Source organism: Astatotilapia calliptera, chromosome 9 (genome assembly GCF_900246225.1).
Source record: "Astatotilapia calliptera chromosome 9, fAstCal1.2, whole genome shotgun sequence".
NCBI lineage: Eukaryota > Metazoa > Chordata > Actinopteri > Cichliformes > Cichlidae > Astatotilapia > Astatotilapia calliptera.
The window spans coordinates 30,130,091-30,153,777 of NC_039310.1; the positions used below are offsets into that span (position 1 = coordinate 30,130,091).

The window sequence follows — 23,687 nt, forward strand, 5'->3', positions numbered from 1 at the left end:
TGAGCTCTCTGTGGAGGCTGTTGCAGCTGACTCACCCGAGTGGTGCAAACTTAGTTACCTTCAAGGCTCCAGAGTCAGCTGAGGTCAGCAGCTCAGCCTCTGGGGAGGTTACAATCCCTGGAACAGCCAGGTCTCTACAACCAGAAACAGTCTTTGCATGTGCAGCTTCAGAACCAGACTTGAAGTTCCAGTTAGTGTCCGATGTCCCAGAAACACTCAGGTGCTCACTGAGCAATCTCCTGAGGCCAACACTCAGAAAGTCAAACAGTCTTTGAGCCTTTGTGGGAACATTTATCGTCTGTGCTGGAAAGGTGGAAACATCTGGGAGATGCAGCCTTAACACACTGGGTTTCACACGTCCTTGGAGGCAGCTCACTAAACTCAGGGATGCAGACAAAATCAGCACTTGCAGGAACACAATGTGTCCTCTCACAATGAGCTTGGAAGCAGAAACTGAGTTTCCCTCACTGACTGTTTTAGACAGGATTGTGGGAGCAACACAAACAGCAGCTTCAGCTGGAAACACACAGTTTAGTGTCTTTGCTGCTCGCTTTAAGTCACAATAAACAGAAAACTCATTGTGTCTCATGTCAGAATCACTCATATACAGGAAAGGAAGAGGCGGAGCTTATTTCCTGCAGGGAGAGGTTAGCAGTCTGTCTTTCTCATTTCTGACTCCTAAAGAGCTGAAAAACACAGGCTGTTATTGGCTGGCTGACACTGGGATTAATGTCCTTGAAGCCAGCAGTCTTTAATGTCCAGCTTCAGGACGGGCAGGTGAAAAACAGTCCTTTATGTCCTCTGATGTTCAATAAACTGTCCTGATTACTGAGGGAGCAGAGAAAGTGTCTCCATCACTCTCCACAGCTGGATGCTCTGAAATCCAGCTGTGGAGAGGAGCGCCGGCGGCGTGGACGCAGTTTAGTAATCAGGGAACGGGAGACAGGAGGGAGACACAGCTGGGACCAATTACACACACGAGACAGGAAACAGTAACACAGGACTGTCAAAGTAAAACAGGAAATACAGAGTCCAAAGTAAGGAGACGTGGGACACAGTGAAGACACACAAACCAGAACTATAATCACAAAACTCAGAGACATAAAGAGTGAATCAGCTGATTCAGTGTTTGTGACAAAAACATGGATCCTGGTTAATAAGTTGTGTTTGTTGGTTTCTGTATTATTTTGTGTATCGCTCTTATGAGCTGTTGTTTTTTCACTGAAATATTATTTCATTGTTTTAAGCTTTTTGTTGACTTTGAAGTGCTTAAGTTGATATTTTTGAACATTTAATTTGTTCGATTATTGTCGAGTGGATAAAACTGTCAAACACAGCTGCTTCCAGCATGGCCGGAGGAGAGGTGGCCGAGCAGACGCACAACACACACAGCTCACAGGTTTGCATTTCTAGATATTGCAGATGTTGCAGAAATTGACCTTAAAGAACTCAGAGATCCAGCGCTGTCTCCTGCCCCTGATTTATACACCACAACACAACGACAGGCGTAACTCACACAAACGGGCAACATGAGGCTCAGATGCTTTGGACATGTTCACATATACTGGACACAGAATGATGAAGATGGAGCTGCAGGAAGGAGGAAAAGAGGGAAACACAGAAAAGATTCACAGATGTGGTGAAAAAGGACACGACAGGTTCTGTTTGTTAGTTTGGTTTTTCTTTATTTGGTAAAGACTCAGAAATAAAGAGAAGATCACATGTTTGAATATAATATTAATGTTCTGTAATACACAAGTTGTAAAATCTTTCCAGAGTGAGACAGAGACTGTGCAGAGACTGTAGAAGGACAGAGCAGCAGCAGAGCAGTCCAGATACACTGATGATCCTGTCAGATCTTCCTGACAGGAAGACCAGGTCTTCCTTGGTCTCTTGTGTTCTGGGGGCCTCTGGATGTCTGGAGTTTTGATCTCCTCCATACCTGCTTCACGCCCTGGAGGACGGGGCTGTGGCCCCCCCACACCCTCTAGCAGATCATTACATGAAGGAACCTTTTAAAAAAAACAAGCGCGTCCATGCTCACAGGTGTACACACGGGTGATCACACCCACAAACTACACCCTTTTTGGCTCCTACCTCAAAGCACACTGTGTTCTGTTGATCTTATGTGCTGCACAATAATGTTTAATATTTAGTATTTACTGTCATATTCCCATATATCATTGTGATGTTGTTTATTCTATTACTCTTGTTCTCTTCTGCTTGCTTTCTTTTTTCTTTCTCAGCAGGTGATCCAGGTGATTGATAGATGCATTTTTTTTCTCTGCCCGTTCTGTTGGTTTTTGTCTTTTGCCCTTCTCCCCCGTCCCTCTTCTCAGCTGTTTCTCTTTCCCTCTTTCTTTCTCCCCTTCTTTCCCCCAGTCAAGTCTGTCCCGTATTCAGTAAGTGAAAATAAAATAAACAATAAAAGGTGAATCAAATGGACCATTACGGCAAGGCTGGGATGGTCAGTTTGGTAAAGTAAATCCGTTGGGCATCTTTCTTTGCCTTTAGACAACAATTCTGATGCAACAGAGCCAAACGGGACAGGCAAAAAAAAAAAAAAGAAAAAAAAAAGATGATCCTGTCAGATCCAGAGGGACACACAGGGATGATGCTGGACTCTACATTGTGTCTGACAGTGGAGCTGTTCTCAGAGCAGTTCACTCTGCAGCACTGACAGTCCTGACCACCTGCAGAGAGAAGGAGGAAGAGCAGAGGAGATAAACGAGTGTTTCCAGAGACTCTTCATCAGCTGTCAGTCAGTGATGCAGCACATCCAGTATAAAGAGCAGCAGGGACGTCAGTGCTGGGACTGTACTAGGACTCATTGTTGCTTCACTTTCTCTAATCTTTGGATTTTTATTGAAGTTGATGAAAATGTTTTTCCCTCCTAGTCTGAGTTTGGACTTTCATTCATTAGAAGAACCTTGGTGTGTCCACTCTGAGCTCTGTAGGAACCCCAACAACAAGCCCAACAATCCAGATGGACGGTTCCAGCTGTTCACTGGAGGAACTCCATCCAAACATCTGCTCTCACTAAGTTCTTCCTCACCTACAGACTGTGATCTTCACTGCTTTAAACTTGGAAATCAATGCAGTCATTGGTCTGCGTGCTGCTTTGTTCAGAGAGCTGATTGGCTGTTGACAGCGTTTGATCAGAGCGCGTCAGCCGTTACTATGGTGACCATAAAGGTGAGAAACAGGAAGTGTTTGTGTCCAATCCTGAACCCTGTCACCGTTCTCCTCTCACAGCTTCACTGAGAAGCTGCAGCTTTACAGGAAACACTGGATCTTTGTTTCATACTGACTGTGTTTAGTACAATACTGCTGACAGCACCACCCACTCACTCCATCACTCTACTGACCTCAGAGTCTCCAGTCTGTAGTCTGGACTCTGTTGAAGATCAGACAGCTGCTTCACATCTGGATCCTTCAGGTTGTTTCCCCACAGGTCCAGCAATCTCAGATGGGAGGGGTTGGACTTCAGTGCTGCTGCCAGATAATCACAGCTGATCTTTGACAAACCACAGTCCTCCAATCTGTATAAAGAATGAAAGATGTAAGTTTATTAGACAAAGAGCTTGAAATCATTCAGTGTTTCATCATCTGTTCAGAGCTGAAGAAGGTTCAGAATGTAGAAGTTTAGAAAATGGAAACTCCAAACAGCTGAAGCCAACAGGAAGCAGCTTCAAACAGGAAACTGTGCAGAGTTTCAGACTATATGTCCTGATGCAGCCAGTTGGATTTTGGAGATTTGAATCTCTGTTCTGTGACTAAGTCCTTGAATCATTTCTTCCAGTTGGTCCAACAAGACAGACTAAGTATTGGACATGTGTTGTGGCTCCATCAGGGGAGCTTCTAAATGTGATGTGATGGCCCCTCTGGGTCTGTCAGGTCACAGCACTGAAGAGAGCTCAAACTGGGCACACAGCTGTTCCAGTCTGGACCAAAGACTCTATACTGGGACTGAGGGACTGCTTTGACTGCACCCACTGGGACTTTTTAAAGGCTCATGTTCTCACTTAGATCATCGATTTCTACTGAGATTTCTTTCTGGGGAAAATGGGGATTACTTTGGAAACAGGAAGTATTTTCCCCAATAAGCAGCCCTGGATTAGTAAATCACTCCAACGTGTTCTCAGGCAGAAGAAGCTGTCTTGTTATGAGGGAGAGAAGAAAAAGATTGAGGCACAGAAACCTGTTGAAAGAGAGATAAAGCAGCTAAAATCAGGTGTAAAAGTAAAGCAGAGGATGAGCTGAATAAAGGACACTCAAGGCTGGCTTGGAAAGGAATGAAGTCCATGGTGGGGATGCAGAACAAGGAGCAAAGATGAATGTGATGCTGAATCAGCAGAAGACTTGGACTCATTTGATTCCAGCTTTGATATCATTGATTTCAATGAAGAGCTTTGTGATTGTAGCAAAGGGCTGGTAGCTCTGAGAGTCCCACTGATGAGGTGTTTGTGTGGAAATCTCTTAGTGGGACCAAAGAGAGAAAAAGCCCTGGTCCTGATGCTGTGGGAGGGAGATGATTGAAGTGTGCTGTGAGGAACATTTTCCAGTCCTCCTTGGAACAACAGGAAGTTCCCAGCATATGGAAACAAAGGTTAAGTGTCCTCTGGCACTCAGTGATGATGGTGCTGTGGCCCCACCACCTCCACCTCTTTGTAAAGGAACTAACTGTAATCTGAAGCTTCAAATGGAACTAAGACTTCCTCCACTAGGTGGCAGTGTCTGATGAGAAAGTGTTAGTGGAGCTGGCCTGGAGTCAGAAACAGGAAGATGCAGGATTTGGGCTGAAATGGGGAAAAGTGGTTCGCACTAGTGCCTTAAAGCAAGAAGGTTGTAGGTTGAAGCTTGGTGGCCTTTCTGTGGAGGTTGGATGTTCTCCCACAGTCCAATGAAATGCTGCTTAGGTTCATTGGTGCTTCTACATTGGCTGTAGGTGTGGATGTGAGAGAGTGCTTCTCTGTCTGTTGGCCCTGTGATGGACTGCTCACCTGTGCAGGTGGACCACGCCTCTTGCCCTATGACAGCTAGGGCACAGGCTGCAGCCCTGTGAGCCTAAGCTGAATAAACAGTTAGCAACAATGATCCATAGATGGCCTGAAATCCCCCAGTTAGCAGTTTGGTAGATAGCTATGACATGCTAATCCCATCCAGCAGCTGTATTCTACCTGTAAGCTGATCCCTGCTGAGCCAAAGCACTTTTTCATATACAAATTACAACCTTTAATAGAAACCTATTGGTCAGCATCTTATTAGCCTGCTGTTAGCTTCATTCCACAGAAAACTGAGAGAAACTAACAGAGTTGATAAAGAATAAAGAGAAATGTGCTGATTTAAAGCCTTTGAAGTGCTTCAGATGATCTCTGTCCACTTCTGTCCACTCATTCATTCATGTAAGCTTTCTAATGCAGCTTTGATCTTCACAGTCTGCTTGATGAAACTCATTCTAACCCTGAATGTCAGAGTGTTCCTCCTCCTCTTTCCCATCATTCATGCTGGCAGTGGAGGAGATTTGGATGTTGGACTGTGTTTGGATGATGTGTGTATGTTTGTGTTGGACTGCTGTCTGTAAAGCAAACGTACATTTTGCTTTGGATTTCAGTGTCACACAGACTTTAAGGTGGAATGAAGAGTTTGAGAGTTTCACAGTGAATCATCCAGTGGAGGATTTTTCGTCTTCTTTGAAGGTTTGAAATGTGAACATTGTTCTGCTGCAGTCAATGGACTAAACCAGAGAAGAAGAAAACAGACTTTACCATGAAGATCCTCAGTGTGGATCAGTTAAAAAAAGGCCCAGCAGCGTCTCCACTTTCTGAGAGTGCTCAGGAGGAACAACCTGGAGGAGAGGCTGCTGGTGACAGTTTACAGAGCCACCATAGAGAGCATCCTAACCTACAGCATAACAACATGGTATGCAGGGTGCTCAGCTGCGGACAGGAAAGTACTGCAGAGGGTCATCAACACAGCCCAGAAGATCACTGGCTGCTCTCTGCCCAGCCTGGAGGTCACTGCAAACTCTCGGTACCTCAGCAGAGCTGGCAATATCATCAAGGACCACTCTCACCCCAGCAACCAACTGTTTGAACTATTACCGTCAGGCCGACGGTACAGGTCACATAAAACCAGGACAAACAGATTCAGGGATAGCTTCTTTCCCAGAGCTATCACCGTAGTAAATAAGCACAAAACAATTGAACCTGCTTAGCTATACCATACCGTCACTGCCATTATATTAATGCTGCTATCCTGTATATATCGTACTTACTACTGTTTGAGTACTTGCGATTGTTTTATTGTACTTTTTATATTTTACATTTATATTTATTATTGAATCTTGCACCAAGGGAGTGGCACTCCAATTTCGTTGTACTCTGTACAATGACAATAAAGGCTATTCTATTCTATTCTATTCTATCAGCCTGATGTCTGCAGTTTAGTGTCAGCACAACTTTCACATCATATTCATCTCAGCACAACTAAAACATGCTGACTGACCTCAGAGTTTCAAGTTTACATCCTGGACTCTCCAGGAAACCACACAGATGCTTCACTCCTGGATCCTGCAGCTTGTAGTTGTAGCTCAGGTCCAGCTCTCTCAGATACGAGGGGTTGGACTTCAGTGCTGCTGCCAGATAATCACAGCTGATCTCTGACAAACCACAGCTCACCAATCTGTATAAAGAATGAAAGATGTAAGTTTATTAGACAAAGAGCTTGAAATCATTCAGTGTTTCATCATCTGTTCAGAGCTGAAGAAGGTTCAGAATGTAGAAGTTTAGAAAATGGAAACTCCAAACAGCTGAAGCCAACAGGAAGCAGCTTCAAACAAACACAACAAGAGAAAAAACTCTGAATGTTTCACATTAAAGTCGAACATTTCTCATAAAAACAGGACAAAGACTTGAAGAAGTCGTGTTTTTCCTTCCAGGAACCACATGGCTTCACTTTTAAAGGTGAAGTGTGACAGAAACGGACATATTTGAAGTCCAACACCTTTTTCCAGTCACATTATTAAAGCAGACAAACTACAAGCTCATTTTCATTGCAACAAGTCATCTTCTGACCTGGACTAACAACACTGGTCTCTATGTGCAGCTGGCTGTGAGACCAGTGCTCAGGGAGCGTCTACAAAGTGCAACACTGAAAGAACATCACACACTCATTTGCTTCCAGCACACAAACATCTACTGTCATCATTGTCACCAAACTCTGTGGATCCTTTATTGCAAATTCAAATGGGATCAAATGGTCAGACAAAAGAGGGTTATGAGGAAATATGATGAAATGTTGTGTATTAGCAGCAAGTTATTGATTCATTTTCCTCAGAAACAAACAAAACGATTGACAAACATGTTTTTACAAACTCAGTGTTGGACTTGGATCAGCAGGATAAGCTGATGTTTAAAGGCATTTGAGTCTCGCTGTATGAGAGTCCAGTTCTTACTCAACATTTATGGATGATGTTCTTTCAGTGTTGCACTTTGTAGACGCTCCCTGAGCCTCACAGCCAGCTGCACATGGACCAGCTGACATCACCCAGCATTAGAGGCGGGTGTAAAAAATTCATGTTCCCATTTAAATGGTTTTAATTTGAATAAAACGATGTTGATTCATTCAATCCTGAATCGATGTTTAATATAAATGTATTTTGCCAGAATCTCAGGTTAAAGCTCACAAACTATTTCAACAAGCAGCAAACAGCTAAAACAGTAAATGAGAGCAGCTAAACACACAAAGATGGAAACACAGAGCGTGGATCGTTCACTCGACGGCACGTACACGGACACGCCGTCGGGGCTGAAAGTGGACAGCTCACAGATCCTGAAGCTGCAGGTTTCATCTGTCTCCAACCAAAACTGAGTGAAGCAGCAGCAGCAGAAGATCCAAACTCTGCTTCACGTTTGATCAATATGCTCATGAATTCTCTCTGACTTTGGCTGTTCCTGCCTGCACAGCTCTCTCTCTCTCAGTGTACTCCAAGAACAGCTTCAAACATCTGTTTCTGCATCATTCACTGTTTATTAGCCACCAGTCTGCTGTTGTGTTCAGTGCTGTCGGCCTCTGACAGTAAAGCCTCATTTCTGCTGTTCCATGGAAACTTTTTAAAATGATGACAGATTACAAACTCTCAGCTGTGTCTGTAATCAAACCTCTGTAACTTTGCTTCCCTTCAGCAGCATCAGCTCATGTTCACATGTTGATTCATGGTTTGCTTCAGTTTTTGATCGACTGCAGAATATTTTGAAGGTTATCTGCTATAAAAAGCCAGAAGAGGAAAATCTGCTTCATGTGTTTCTGTTTGATCCTCAGTGACTTTGACACAAAGGCCTCTGCTGTGATGATCACACCTCTGATCAAGTCTCACAGTGTCACAACTGATCAATGATCAGAGTTAGAATATTTCCCACTGTCTGCTGTGTGCCGTGACCTTTGACCTGCTAAAGACAGTCAGCTGTGGATTATTCATTGTTGTGTCTGATACTTAGAACTGTGAGGAAGAAGCTACACAGTTAATCAGGGTCCCCTCTCTCTGAATCAGGAAAGGTGGGCAGGCCGCGTGTGGGCCGCGGGCCATACGTTGAGTCTCACTGTTTGAAATGTGAACATTGTTCTGCTGCAGTCAATGGACTAAACCAGAGAAGAAGAAAACAGACTTTACCATGAAGATCCTCAGTGTGGATCAGTATAATATCAGCCTGATGTCTGCAGTTTAGTGTCAGCACAACTTTCACATCATATTCATCTCAGCACAACTAAAACATGCTGACTGACCTCAGAGTTTCAAGTTTACATCCTGGACTCTCCAGGAAACCACACAGATGCTTCACTCCTGGATCCTGCAGCTTGTTATTGTAGTTACTCAGGTCCAGCTGTCTCAGATGGGAGGGGTTGGACTTCAGCGCTGCTGCCAGATAATCACAGCTGATATCTGACAAACCACAGTTCTCCAATCTGTATAAAGAATGAAAGATGTAAGTTTATTAGACAAAGTGCTTGAAATCATTCAGTGTTTCATCATCTGTTCAGAGCTGAAGAAGGTTCAGAATGTAGAAGTTTAGAAAATGGAAACTCCAAACAGCTGAAGCCAACAGGAAGCAGCTTCAAACAGGAAACTGTGCAGAGTTTCAGACTATATGTCCTGATGCAGCCAGTTGGATTTCGGAGATTTGAATCTCTGTTCTGTGACTAAGTCCTTGAATCATTTCTTCCAGTTGGTCCAACAAGACAGACTAAGTATTGGACATGTGTTGTGGCTCCATCAGGGGAGCTTCTAAATGTGATGTGATGGCCCCTCTGGGTCTGTCAGGTCACAGCACTGAAGAGAGCTCAAACTGGGCACACACTTGTTCCAGTCTGGACCAAAGACTCTATACTGGGACTGAGGGACTGCTTTGACTGCACCCACTGGGACTTTTTAAAGGCTCATGTTCTCACTTAGATCATCGATTTCTACTGACATTTCTTTCTGGGGAAAATGGGGATTACTTTGGAAACAGGAAGTATTTCCCCAATAAGCAGCCCTGGATTAGTAAATCACTCCAACATGTTCTCAGGCAGAAGAAGCTGTCTTGTTATGAGGGAGAGAAGAAAAAGATTGAGGCACAGAAACCTGTTGAAAGAGAGATAAAGCAGCTAAAATCAGGTGTAAAAGTAAAGCAGAGGATGAGCTGAATAAAGGACACTCAAGGCTGGCTTGGAAAGGAATGAAGTCCATGGTGGGGATGCAGAACAAGGAGCAAAGATGAATGTGATGCTGAATCAGCAGAAGACTTGGACTCATTTGATTCCAGCTTTGATATCATTGATTTCAATGAAGAGCTTTGTGATTGTAGCAAAGGGCTGGTAGCTCTGAGAGTCCCACTGATGAGGTGTTTGTGTGGAAATCTCTTAGTGGGACCAAAGAGAGAAAAAGCCCTGGTCCTGATGCTGTGGGAGGGAGATGATTGAAGTGTGCTGTGAGGAACATTTTCCAGTCCTCCTTGGAACAACAGGAAGTTCCCAGCATATGGAAACAAAGGTTAAGTGTCCTCTGGCACTCAGTGATGATGGTGCTGTGGCCCCACCACCTCCACCTCTTTGTAAAGGAACTAACTGTAATCTGAAGCTTCAAATGGAACTAAGACTTCCTCCACTAGGTGGCAGTGTCTGATGAGAAAGTGTTAGTGGAGCTGGCCTGGAGTCAGAAACAGGAAGATGCAGGATTTGGGCTGAAATGGGGAAAAGTGGTTCGCACTAGTGCCTTAAAGCAAGAAGGTTGTAGGTTGAAGCTTGTTGGCCTTTCTGTGGAGGTTGGATGTGTCACGGTTCTGGGTCTGTTGGACCCAGTATTTTGAGTTTATTATGTTTTGGTTTATTTTTGCATTATGGATTGTTTTCTGATGTTCTGGTGCTTTGTTTATTATTATTATACATCTGTTTCTATTCTTGGTGAGGGATCAGTTCTTAGGTTTTGGGTTCTCATGTGTATTACAGTTTCTGTTCAGTGTCTAGTCTGTCTCTCAGTGTCATGTCTGCATCTGGTTTAGTAATTCTTGTTTCCTGTTTTATTGTGAAAGTCTTTGTCTTATGTTAGTGTGTGCAGCTTAGCTCCCCCGTCTCGTTAGCCCTGATCTCCTCCAGCTGTGTCTCCCTTCTGTTGCCCATTCCCTCATTACTACCCTGTGTATTTAAGCCCTGTGTTTTCCCATGCTCTGTGTCGCGTCGTACCATCAGATTATGCCTGTGTGTTTCGGTTCTCCTTATTCCGTGTTCAATTCATGTTTTGTTTTTGTACCAGCAATAAAGCTGAGGTTTTTGAGTTTCAAGTTAGTGTCTGAGTCCTGCGTTTGGATCCTCCTCTCCGCCTGCCCGCACACAGAGCCCTGACAGGATGTTCTCCCACAGTCCAATGAAATGCTGCTTAGGTTCATTGGTGCTTCTACATTGGCTGTAGGTGTGGATGTGAGAGAGTGCTTCTCTGTCTGTTGGCCCTGTGATGGACTGCTCACCTGTGCAGGTGGACCACACCTTTTTCATATACAAATTACAACCTTTAATAGAAACCTATTGGTCAGCATCTTATTAGCCTGCTGTTAGCTTCATTCCACAGAAAACTGAGAGAAACTAACAGAGTTGATAAAGAATAAAGAGAAATGTGCTGATTTAAAGCCTTTGAAGTGCTTCAGATGATCTCTGTCCACTTCTGTCCACTCATTCATTCATGTAAGCTTGAAATGTGAACATTGTTCTGCTGCAGTCAATGGACTAAACCAGAGAAGAAGAAAACAGACTTTACCATGAAGATCCTCAGTGTGGATCAGTATAATATCAGCCTGATGTCTGCAGTTTAGTGTCAGCACAACTTTCACATCATATTCATCTCAGCACAACTAAAACATGCTGACTGACCTCAGAGTTTCAAGTTTACATCCTGGACTCTCCAGGAAACCACACAGATGCTTCACTCCTGGATCCTGCAGCTTGTTGTTGGAGCTCAGGTCCAGCTCTCTCAGATGGGAGGGGTTGGACTTCAGTGCTGCTGCCAGATAATCACAGCTGATCTCTGACAAACCACAGCTCCACAATCTGTATAAAGAATGAAAGATGTAAGTTTATTAGACAAAGTGCTTGAAATCATTCAGTGTTTCATCATCTGTTCAGAGCTGAAGAAGGTTCAGAATGTAGAAGTTTAGAAAATGGAAACTCCAAACAGCTGAAGCCAACAGGAAGCAGCTTCAAACAAACACAACAAGAGAAAAAACTCTGAATGTTTCACATTAAAGTCGTACATTTCTCATAAAAACAGGACAAAGACTTGAAAAAGTCGTGTTTTTCCTTCCAGGAACCACATGGCTTCACTTTTAAAGGTGAAGTGTGACAGAAACGGACATATTTGAAGTCCAACACCTTTTTCCAGTCACATTATTAAAGCAGACAAACTACAAGCTCATTTTCATTCCAACAAGTCATCTTCTGACCTGGACTAACAACACTGGTCTCTATGTGCAGCTGGCTGTGAGACCAGTGCTCAGGGAGCGTCTACAAAGTGCAACACTGAAAGAACATCACACACTCATTTGCTTCCAGCACTTTCACACAAACATCTACTGTCATTGTTGTCACCAAACTCTGTGGATCCTTTATTGCAAATTCAAATGGTATCAAATGGTCAGACAAAAGAGGGTTATGAGGAAATATGATGAAATGTTGTGTATTAGCAGCAAGTTATTGAATCTTTTTCCTCAGAAACAAACAAAACGATTGACAAACATGTTTTTACAAACTCAGTGTTGGACTTGGATCAGCAGGATAAGCTGATGTTTAAAGGCATTTGAGTCTCGCTGTATGAGAGTCCAGTTCTTACTCAACATTTATGGATGATGTTCTTTCAGTGTTGCACTTTGTAGACACTCCCTGAGCCTCACAGCCAGCTGCACATGGACCAGCTGACATCACCCAGCATTAGAGGCGGGTGTAAAAAATTCATGTTCCCATTTAAATGGTTTTAATTTGAATAAAACGATGTTGATTCATTCAATCCTGAATCGATGTTTAATATAAATGGATTTTGCCAGAATCTCAGGTTAAAGCTCACAAACTATTTCAACAAGCAGCAAACAGCTAAAACAGTAAATGAGAGCAGCTAAACACACAAAGATGGAAACACAGAGCGTGGATCGTTCACTCGACGGCACGTACACGGACACGCCGTCGGGGCTGAAAGTGGACAGCTCACAGATCCTGAAGCTGCAGGTTTCATCTGTCTCCAACCAAAACTGAGTGAAGCAGCAGCAGAAGAAGATCCAAACTCTGCTTCACGTTTGATAAATATGCTCATGAATTCTCTCTGACTTTGGCTGTTCCTGCCTGCACAGCTCTCTCTCTCTCAGTGTACTCCAAGAACAGCTTCAAACATCTGTTTCTGCATCATTCACTGTTTATTAGCCACCAGTCTGCTGTTGTGTTCAGTGCTGTCGGCCTCTGACAGTAAAGCCTCATTTCTGCTGTTCCATGGAAACTTTTTAAAATGATGACAGATTACAAACTCTCAGCTGTGTCTGTAATCAAACCTCTGTAACTTTGCTTCACTTCAGCAGCATCAGCTCATGTTCACATGTTGATTCATGGTTTGCTTCAGTTTTTCATCGACTGCAGAAGATTTTGAAGGTTATCTGCTATAAAAAGCCAGAACAGGAAAACCTGCTTCATGTGTTTCTGTTTGATCCTCAGTGACTTTGACACAAAGGCCTCTGCTGTGATGATCACACCTCTGATCAAGTCTCACAGTGTCACAACTGATCAATGATCAGAGTTAGAATATTTCCCACTGTCTGCTGTGTGCCGTGACCTTTGACCTGCTAAAGACAGTCAGCTGTGGATGATTCATTGTTGTGTCTGATACTTAGAACTGTGAGGAAGAAGCTACACAGTTAATCAGGGTCCCCTCTCTCTGAATCAGGAAAGGTGGGCAGGCCGCGTGTGGGCCACGGGCCATACGTTGAGTCTCACTGTTTGAAATGTGAACATTGTTCTGCTGCAGTCAATGGACTAAACCAGAGAAGAAGAAAACAGACTTTACCATGAAGATCCTCAGTGTGGATCAGTATAATATCAGCCTGATGTCTGCAGTTTAGAGTCAGCACAACTTTCACATCATATTCATCTCAGTACAACTAAAACATGCTGACTGACCCCAGAGTTTCAAGTTTACATCCTGGACTCTCCAGGAAACCACACAGATGCTTCACTCCTAGATCCTGCAGCTTGTAGTTTATACTCAGGTCCAGCTGTCTCAGATGGGAGGGGTTGGACTTCAGTGCTGCTGCCAGATAATCACAGCTGCGCTTTGACAAACCACAGTCCCCCAATCTGTATAAAGAATGAAAGATGTAAGTTTATTAGACAAAGTGCTTGAAATCATTCAGTGTTTCATCATCTGTTCAGAGCTGAAGAAGGTTCAGAATGTAGAAGTTTAGAAAATGGAAACTCCAAACAGCTGAAGCCAACAGGAAGCAGCTTCAAACAGGAAACTGTGCAGAGTTTCAGACTATATGTCCTGATGCAGCCAGTTGGATTTTGGAGATTTGAATCTCTGTTCTGTGACTAAGTCCTTGAATCATTTCTTCCAGTTGGTCCAACAAGACAGACTAAGTGTTGGACATGTGTTGTGGCTCCATCAGGGGAGCTTCTAGATGTGATGTGATGGCCCCTCTGGGTCTGTCAGGTCACAGCACTGAAGAGAGCTCAAACTGGGCACACACTTGTTCCAGTCTGGACCAAAGACTCTATACTGGGACTGAGGGACTGCTTTGACTGCACCCACTGGGACTTTTTAAAGGCTCATGTTCTCACTTAGATCATTGATTTCTACTGAGATTTCTTTCTGGGGAAAATGGGGATTACTTTGGAAACAGGAAGTATTTTCCCCAATAAGCAGCCCTGGATTAGTAAATCACTCCAACATGTTCTCAGGCAGAAGAAGCTGTCTTGTTATGAGGGAGAGGAGAAAAAGATTGAGGCACAGAAACCTGTTGAAAGAGAGACAAAGCAGCTAAAATCAGGTGTAAAAGTAAAGCAGAGGATGAGCTGAATAAAGGACACTCAAGGCTGGCTTGGAAAGGAATGAAGTCCATGGTGGGGATGCAGGACAAGGAGCAAAGATGAATGTGATGCTGAATCAGCAGAAGACTTGGACTCATTTGATTCCAGCTTTGATATCATTGATTTCAATGAAGAGCTTTGTGATTGTAGCAAAGGGCTGGTAGCTCTGAGAGTCCCACTGATGAGGTGTTTGTGTGGAAATCTCTTAGTGGGACCAAAGAGAGAAAAAGCCCTGGTCCTGATGCTGTGGGAGGGAGATGATTGAAGTGTGCTGTGAGGAACATTTTCCAGTCCTCCTTGGAACAACAGGAAGTTCCCAGCATATGGAAACAAAGGTTAAGTGTCCTATGGCACTCAGTGATGATGGTACTGTGGCCCCACCACCTCCACCTCTTTGTAAAGGAACTAACTGTAATCTGAAGCTTCAAATGGAACTAAGACTTCCTCCACTAGGTGGCAGTGTCTGATGAGAAAGTGTTAGTGGAGCTGGCCTGGAGTCAGAAACAGGAAGATGCAGGATTTGGGCTGAAATGGGGAAAAGTGGTTCACACTAGTGCCTTAAAGCAAGAAGGTTGTAGGTTGAAGCTTGGTGGCCTTTCTGTGGAGGTTGGATGTTCTCCCACAGTCCAATGAAATGCTGCTTAGGTTCATTGGTGCTTCTACATTGGCTGTAGGTGTGGATGTGAGAGAGTGCTTCTCTGTCTCTCTCTGTTGGCCCTGTGATGGACTGCTCACCTGTGCAGGTGGACCACGCCTCTTGCCCTATGACAGCTAGGGCACAGGCTGCAGCCCTGTGAGCCTAAGCTGAATAAACAGTTAGCAAAAATGATCCATAGATGGCCTGAAATCCCCCAGTTAGCAGTTTGGTAGATAGCTATGACATGCTAATCCCATCCAGCAGCTGTATTCTACCTGTAAGCTGATCCCTGCTGAGCCAAAGCACTTTTTCATATACAAATTACAACCTTTAATAGAAACCTATTGGTCAGCATCTTATTAGCCTGCTGTTAGCTTCATTCCACAGAAAACTGAGAGAAACTAACAGAGTTGATAAAGAATAAAGAGAAATGTGCTGATTTAAAGCCTTTGAAGTGCTTCAGATGATCTCTGTCCACTTCTGTCCACTCATTCATTCATGTAAGCTTTCTAATGCAGCTTTGATCTTCACAGTCTGCTTGATGAAACTCATTCTAACCCTGAATGTCAGAGTGTTCCTCCTCCTCTTTCCCATCATTCATGCTGGCAGTGGAGGAGATTTGGATGTTGGACTGTGTTTGGATGATGTGTGTATGTTTGTGTTGGACTGCTGTCTGTAAAGCAAACGCACATTTTGATTTTGGATTTCAGTGTCAGACAGACTTTAAGGTGGAATGAAGAGTTTGAGAGTTTCACAGTGAATCATCCAGTGGAGGATTTTTCGTCTTCTTTGAAGGTTTGAAATGTGAACATTTTTCTGCTGCAGTCAATGGACTAAACCAGAGAAGAAGAAAACAGACTTTACCATGAAGATCCTCAGTGTGGATCAGTATAATATCAGCCTTATGTCTGCAGTTTAGTGTCAGCACAACTTTCACATCATATTCATCTCAGCACAACTAAAACATGCTGACTGACCTCAGAGTTTCAAGTTTACATCCTGGACTCTCCAGGAAACCACACAGATGCTTCACTCCTGGATCCTGCAGCTTGTTGTTTTCCCACAGCTCCAGATGTCTCAGATGGGAGGGGTTGGACTTCAGTGCTGCTGCCAGATAATCACAGCTGCGCTTTGACAAACCACAGTCCCCCAATCTGTATAAAGAATGAAAGATGTAAGTTTATTAGACAAAGTGCTTGAAATCATTCAGTGTTTCATCATCTGTTCAGAGCTGAAGAAGGTTCAGAATGTAGAAGTTTAGAAAATGGAAACTCCAAACAGCTGAGGCCAACAGGAAGCAGCTTCAAACAGGAAACTGTGCAGAGTTTCAGACTATATGTCCTGATGCAGCCAGTTGGATTTTGGAGATTTGAATCTCTGTTCTGTGACTAAGTCCTTGAATCATTTCTTCCAGTTGGTCCAACAAGACAGACTAAGTATTGGACATGTGTTGTGGCTCCATCAGGGGAGCTTCTAAATGTGATGTGATGGCCCCTCTGGGTCTGTCAGGTCACAGCACTGAAGAGAGCTCAAACTGGGCACACAGCTGTTCCAGTCTGGACCAAAGACTCTATACTGGGACTGAGGGACTGCTTTGACTGCACCCACTGGGACTTTTTAAAGGCTCATGTTCTCACTTAGATCATCGATTTCTACTGACATTTCTTTCTGGGGAAAATGGGGATTACTTTGGAAACAGGAAGTATTTCCCCAATAAGCAGCCCTGGATTAGTAAATCACTCCAACATGTTCTCAGGCAGAAGAAGCTGTCTTGTTATGAGGGAGAGAAGAAAAAGATTGAGGCACAGAAACCTGCTGAAAGAGAGACAAAGCAGCTAAAATCAGGTGTAAAAGTAAAGCAGAGGATGAGCTGAATAAAGGACACTCAAGGCTGGCTTGGAAAGGAATGAAGTCCATGGTGGGGATGCAGAACAAGGAGCAAAGATGAATGTGATGCTGAATCAGCAGAAGACTTGGACTCATTTGATTCCAGCTTTGATATCATTGATTTCAATGAAGAGCTTTGTGATTGTAGCAAAGGGCTGGTAGCTCTGAGAGTCCCACTGATGAGGTGTTTGTGTGGAAATCTCTTAGTGGGACCAAAGAGAGAAAAAGCCCTGGTCCTGATGCTGTGGGAGGGAGATGATTGAAGTGTGCTGTGAGGAACATTTTCCAGTCCTCCTTGGAACAACAGGAAGTTCCCAGCATATGGAAACAAAGGTTAAGTGTCCTATGGCACTCAGTGATGATGGTGCTGTGGCCCCACCACCTCCACCTCTTTGTCTCTCTCTGTTGGCCCTGTGATGGACTGCTCACCTGTGCAGGTGGACCACGCCTCTTGCCCTATGACAGCTAGGGCACAGGCTGCAGCCCTGTGAGCCTAAGCTGAATAAACAGTTAGCAAAAATGATCCATAGATGGCCTGAAATCCCCCAGTTAGCAGTTTGGTAGATAGCTATGACATGCTGATCCCATCCAGCAGCTGTATTCTACCTGTAAGCTGATCCCTGCTGAGCCAAAGCACTTTTTCATATACAAATTACAACCTTTAATAGAAACCTATTGGTCAGCATCTTATTAGCCTGCTGTTAGCTTCATTCCACAGAAAACTGAGAGAAACTAAAAGTTGATAAAGAATAAAGAGAAATGTGCTGATTTAAAGCCTTTGAAGTGCTTCAGATGATCTCTGTCCACTTCTGTCCACTCATTCATTCATGTAAGCTTTCTAATGCAGCTTTGATCTTCACAGTCTGCTTGATGAAACTCATTCTAACCCTGAATGTCAGAGTGTTCCTCCTCCTCTTTCCCATCATTCATGCTGGCAGTGGAGGAGATTTGGATGTTGGACTGTGTTTGGATGATGTGTGTATGTTTGTGTTGGACTTATTATTATTTTAGGGTCTGCCTTCCGGTATGATGGCGCCTGTGTTCGGCGTTGCCGCCGCTGGCTGCAGTTTCCCTCGCTCTGTTATGCTGCTGTTTCTGACTGTCCTGCTATACTTTTTTGTCTCTGATGTATTGCCTGCCCTAGTCTATGATCATCTGACACTACTTTCTATTCGCTCCTCTATTGTGGGCCTGAATATCGCTCCTTCATACAATGGCTTCTTCCCTCCTCCGCCGCCGGTGTCTGGATTTTTGACAGATGTCACCAACAGCACCCTTTTTGGTCCACGCAAATCACGGAGGAGAGGTAAAAGAGCTGGTGTCCAGGTGAGATTTAGACTCCTCTTCAGACGAGGATTAGCGGGTAAGCGACGTCGAGCATTTCTGGTTACCTGTGCTCAGACTGCCTGTTCGGAGGAGAATTTGTTTTCCCTGCCCCTGCTGGATTTTGGGAAGCCTGGACTTATAAGATCGTGTTTCCTTAGGAGTGTTCATCCAGACTCTCCTATTATTTGGCCCGCTGCCCCAGCAGCGAGCGGTATCTATGATTGTTACGGATCGAACCCCCAGTTTCTACGCCCCCTAAAACGGGTCAGTGTCGGTAATGGTTTGACTTATTCCTCGTTGAGCATGGTGCTTCTCAATGCCCGATCTATGACAAATAAAACGTTCTTATTGAACAGTCTTATTCTTTCCAAAAAACTGGACTTATTATTTTTAACTGAAACCTGGCAGCGTGATGGTGACTATTCTTCCCTTATCGAACTTTACGGGTACTCCTTTGTCAGTCGGCCGCGGACTTCTGGTCGTGGCGGAGGACTGGCTGTGGTGTATTGAAATTGGTTTCACTATCGCTCATTGATGGTTGAAAAAATGTCAACGTTTGAACTACAGCTGGTTAAAATTGGAATTAAAGATCCGTGTTACTGTGCTGTAGTTTATCGTCCACCTGGACCTAACGGTCAATTTTTAAAGGAATTCAGTAACTTTTTATCTTCCATCTTGAAGTTGTCCAGACTGCTAATAATTGGTGATTTTAATATGCACATTGATGATGACTCTGACCTCTTTGCCAGAGGTTTTCTTAGCATCATGGACTCTTTTCACTTCAAACAGCATGTATCTGGCCCCACCCACACCAAAGGACACATTCTGGACCTTGTTTTTACTGTTGGCTTAACCATCGACTGTATTAGTTCTGAGGTTATTTTTATTTTGGACCATCATTGAATTATATTTAATTTGCATTTTATTTGCCTCCTCCTCCTGTTCGTCGTGCTTTTAGCTTGCGCGTCTTAGATTCTTCTACTGCTGCTAAATTTTCTGACGTTTTTAATTTGGTTCTGCCCGTTTCTAATGATGTTGATTTATTAACAAATCTTTTTAATAATTACTGTCTTTCTATTATCGATAATATTTGCCCTATTAAAACTAGACTAGCCCCTGTTACAAAACCCTCGCCTTGGATAAATGTCAGCATTCGCTGTTTAAAGCGTGTCTGTCATAAAGCTGAGCGTTTGTGGAGAAAGACTCGTTTACAGGTTCATCTCCTTTATTTAAAAGACCTTTTAGTTTCCTTTTCAATTCGTGATGCAAGGGCTGCTTATTTTTCAAACCTAGTTTCTAGGAGCAGAGGTAACCCTAACGTTTTATTTGATACTATTAGGGATATTGTTGCTCCGGCTTCTGCTGCTGTCCCTATTTCTTCAAATGAAAACTGAAAATTTTCTTTCCTTCTTTGTTGAAAAGGTTAGCAATGTAAGGAGCAAAATCTCTCCCTCCATGTACCATTTGTCTGTTCCGATTTTACTTAAGCCTGTCAGATTTGAAAGATTTTCACCAGTGTCTTTACCTAAGTTGTTGAAGCTTAATACATCTCTACTCTCTGGTCAGGTCCCTGGTTACTGTAAAAGTGCTGTCATTCACCCACTTTTAAAAAAGCCTAAACTTGATCCTTCTGTGCTTTCCAGTTACAGACCCATCTCAAAATTGCCTTTTATTGCCAAGATTTTAGAAAAGGTTGTGGCCAAGCAGCTCACAGTTGTTCTAGATGAACACAACATTCTTGATATATTTCAATCTGGCTTTCGTAAGACTCACTCTACCGAAACTGCACTTCTTAGAGTGTCTAATGATGTTTTGATGAATTATGATGCTGGAGAGTGCACTATTTTGATGTTGCTGGATTTGACCTCTGCTTTTGACACTGTTGATCATCTTATTTTGTTAGATAGATTAAACCACTGGGTGGGTGTATCGGGTGCCGCATTGGAATGGTTTAAATCCTATTTGTCAAATCGATCTTTCTCTGTGGCTACCTCTAAGTTCAGATACTCCGTCAGCTCTCTTGCCTACGGGGTGCCTCAGGGCTCTATCTTGGGACCGTTATTGTTTTTGTTGTATTTACTCCCTCTTCTGCAACTTCTTAGTTCTTTCTCTGATATTTCATGTCATTGTTATGCAGATGATATTGAGCTATATATCTCTTTTAGGCCACCTGATGTTTCTAAGCTCCAAATCCTGCAGTCCTGCTTAGATTCCGTTAGAGATCAGCTGGCTGGTAATTACCGTCAACTACATGCTGATAAAACGGAAGTCATTGTCTTTGATCCTGAGAAATTTGTTCCCCTCGTGGTTAAAAATCTAGGCCCTCTTGCTTCTTATATTAAATCCTCCATTAGGAACCTTGATGTTACACTTGATCCAGCTCTGACGCTGGACACACACATTAAATCTTTAGTTTGCTCTTGTTTTTACCATTTAAGAAATATCGCTAAGCTGAGTCCCATTGTGTCACGTTCCGATTTGGAAATGATTATTCGTGCTTTCGTTTCATCTCGCTTAGACTATTGTAATTCCTTCTTTACTTGCTTAAGTAATGCCTCCCTGGAACGACTGCAGGGTGTTCAAAATGCTGCTGCTAAGCTTCTGACAAAGCATCACAAACACTCCCATGCCACTCCCCTGCAGCTGCATTGGCTCCCTGTCAAGTTCAGGGTCCATTTTAAGATCATAATCATGACTTATAGGGCCCTACACGGTGTAGCTCCAACTTACTTAAGTGATCTTCTTCTTTCCTATCACCCCAGCAGGTCACTGAGGTCTTGTGACCAGGGGTTGCTGGTTGTCCAGCATTCAAGGTTAAAAAAAAAAGGTGACAGAGCGTTTGTATGAGTGGCTCCCAGACTCTGGAACTCGCTCCCTTTGAGTTTGAGATCTGTGGACTCAGTCATGTCTTTTAAAAAGCAGTTAAAAACCTATCTGTTTAAACTCGCTTTTGGTTGATTTTGTTTTGTTTTAGATTTTAATGTCTGTTTTCTGCCTTTGTAAATCACTTTGTGATTTTATCTTGAAAGGTGCTATATAAATAACATTTTACTTTACTGCTGTCTGTAAAGAGAACAGACATTTTGATTTTGGATTTCAGTGTCACACAGACTTTAAGGTGGAATGAAGAGTTTGAGAGTTTCACAGTGAATCATCCAGTGGAGGATTTTTTTTTCTTCTTTGAAGGTTTGAAATGTGAACATTGTTCTGCTGCAGTCAATGGACTAAACCAGAGAAGAAGAAAACAGACTTTACCATGAAGATCCTCAGTGTGGATCAGTATAATATCAGCCTGATGTCTGCAGTTTAGTGTCAGCACAACTTTCACATCATATTCATCTCAGCACAACTAAAACATGCTGACTGACCCCAGAGTTTCAAGTTTACATCCTGGACTCTCCAGGAAACCACACAGATGCTTCACTCCTGGATCCTTCAGGTTGTAGTTGTAGCTCAGGTCCAGCTCTCTCAGATGGGAGGGGTTGGACTTCAGTGCTGCTGCCAGATAATAACAGCTGATCTTTAACAAAACACAGTCCATCAATCTGTATAAAGAATGAAAGATGTAAGTTTATTAGACAAAGTGCTTGAAATCATTCAGTGTTTCATCATCTGTTCAGAGCTGAAGAAGGTTCAGAATGTAGAAGTTTAGAAAATGGAAACTCCAAACAGCTGAAGCCAACAGGAAGCAGCTTCAAACAAACACAACAAGAGAAAAAACTCTGAATGTTTCACATTAAAGTCGTACATTTCTCATAAAAACAGGACAAAGCCTTGAAGAAGTCGTGTTTTTCCTTCCAGGAACCACATGGCTTCACTTTTAAAGGTGAAGTGTGACAGAAACGGACATATTTGAAGTCCAACACCTTTTTCCAGTCACATTATTAAAGCAGACAAACTACAAGCTCATTTTCATTCCAACAAGTCATCTTCTGACCTGGACTAACAACACTGGTCTCTATGTGCAGCTGGCTGTGAGACCAGTGCTCAGGGAGCGTCTACAAAGTGCAACAAACTTTATCCCTGACCTGTCTGATGTGTTCTTTGGACTTCATGGTGTTGTTGCTCCCAATATTCTCTTAGACAACCTCTGAGGCTGTGACAGAGCAGCTGTATTTGTACTGACATTAGATTACACACAGGTGCACTCTATTTAGTCATTAGCACTCATCAGGCAACGTCTATGGGCAACTGACTGCACTCAGACCAAAGCGGGCTGAATAATTACGCACACCCCACTTTGCAGTTATTTATTTGTAACAAATGTTTGGAATCATGTATGATTCTCGTTCCACTTCTCACGTGTGCACCACTTTGTGTTGGTCTTTCACCTGGAATTCCAATAACATTGATTCATGTTTGTGGCTGTAATGTGACAAAATGTGGAAAAGTTCAAGGGGGTATGGGATAAAACAAATTATTTCACTGTTACTTATTATCTGTATTATCATTTCATTAATTAACCTTGCATTAAGTCATTATCATTGCATTAGAACTACATAACAAGCATTGCATTAAAGCATTTATTGAAGCTGATGATATTACATTAAAGTCTGTATTACAGGTGGTATCATAATCATATAATAATCTTTCATTGCAAGAGAAACTGTAATCATTTTATATACATTGCATTTTGGTGCTTATTAAAAGAGTTGAAGCTCGGTCAGTTAATTGATGGTCAGAAGCTTCGTCCGGCGCGATATCCGGCCGATCTATTGAGTAAAGTGACTTAGAGCTATGGAAAGGTTGCTTACACGCTTATAAAACACTTATATCATGTTATTCTTTATCATGTTTTATTCATTTATAATCTTAATATTAAGCTTTGAGTAGTGGCATTTAATTAAAGCATCTATTCAATATATACATATATAGTTTTAGTTAGATTGTTACACATATGAGAGTGGCCTCTGTCTGGTTGTGAGCTTTAGTAGGTGAGGTGAGAGGTGAAACAGTGCAATTGAGGTCGGTAGACATATACACACACATCTTAGGTAGACTTATATTCTAGGTAAGAGTTCAGACATATTTTGCAAGCTTGCAACTGCATTTTGAGTCTGCAGAATTGGCAGTTTTGTTGCAGAGCATGCATCTGAGGTTTTGGAGAAGCAAGAGCGAGATGAGCTACCGGAAGCACCTGGCTTGGAGGTGAAGAAAATGTTCTCTTCAAACTGTGTCAAAAGTCGTTACCAGAACATTTGTGGTTTTGAAAGTTATGCATGTATTGTATCTGCTTGAAGCATGA

The 23,687-nt window shown here is 43.0% G+C and overlaps 1 protein-coding gene across 1 annotated transcript; it reads right to left on the bottom strand.

Annotated features, from left to right (window-relative positions):
- Positions 1 to 6,515: 6,515 nt before the first annotated feature.
- Positions 6,516 to 13,838, bottom strand: LOC113029536 (ribonuclease inhibitor-like; the record flags this gene model as incomplete). Its single annotated transcript, XM_026180429.1, has 4 exons — positions 6,516 to 6,684; positions 8,785 to 8,964; positions 11,401 to 11,577; positions 13,684 to 13,838. Coding segments are annotated over 4 exons (681 nt in total), but the record flags the coding sequence as incomplete, so codon positions are not given.
- Between the last annotated feature and the right edge of the window lie 9,849 nt (positions 13,839 to 23,687).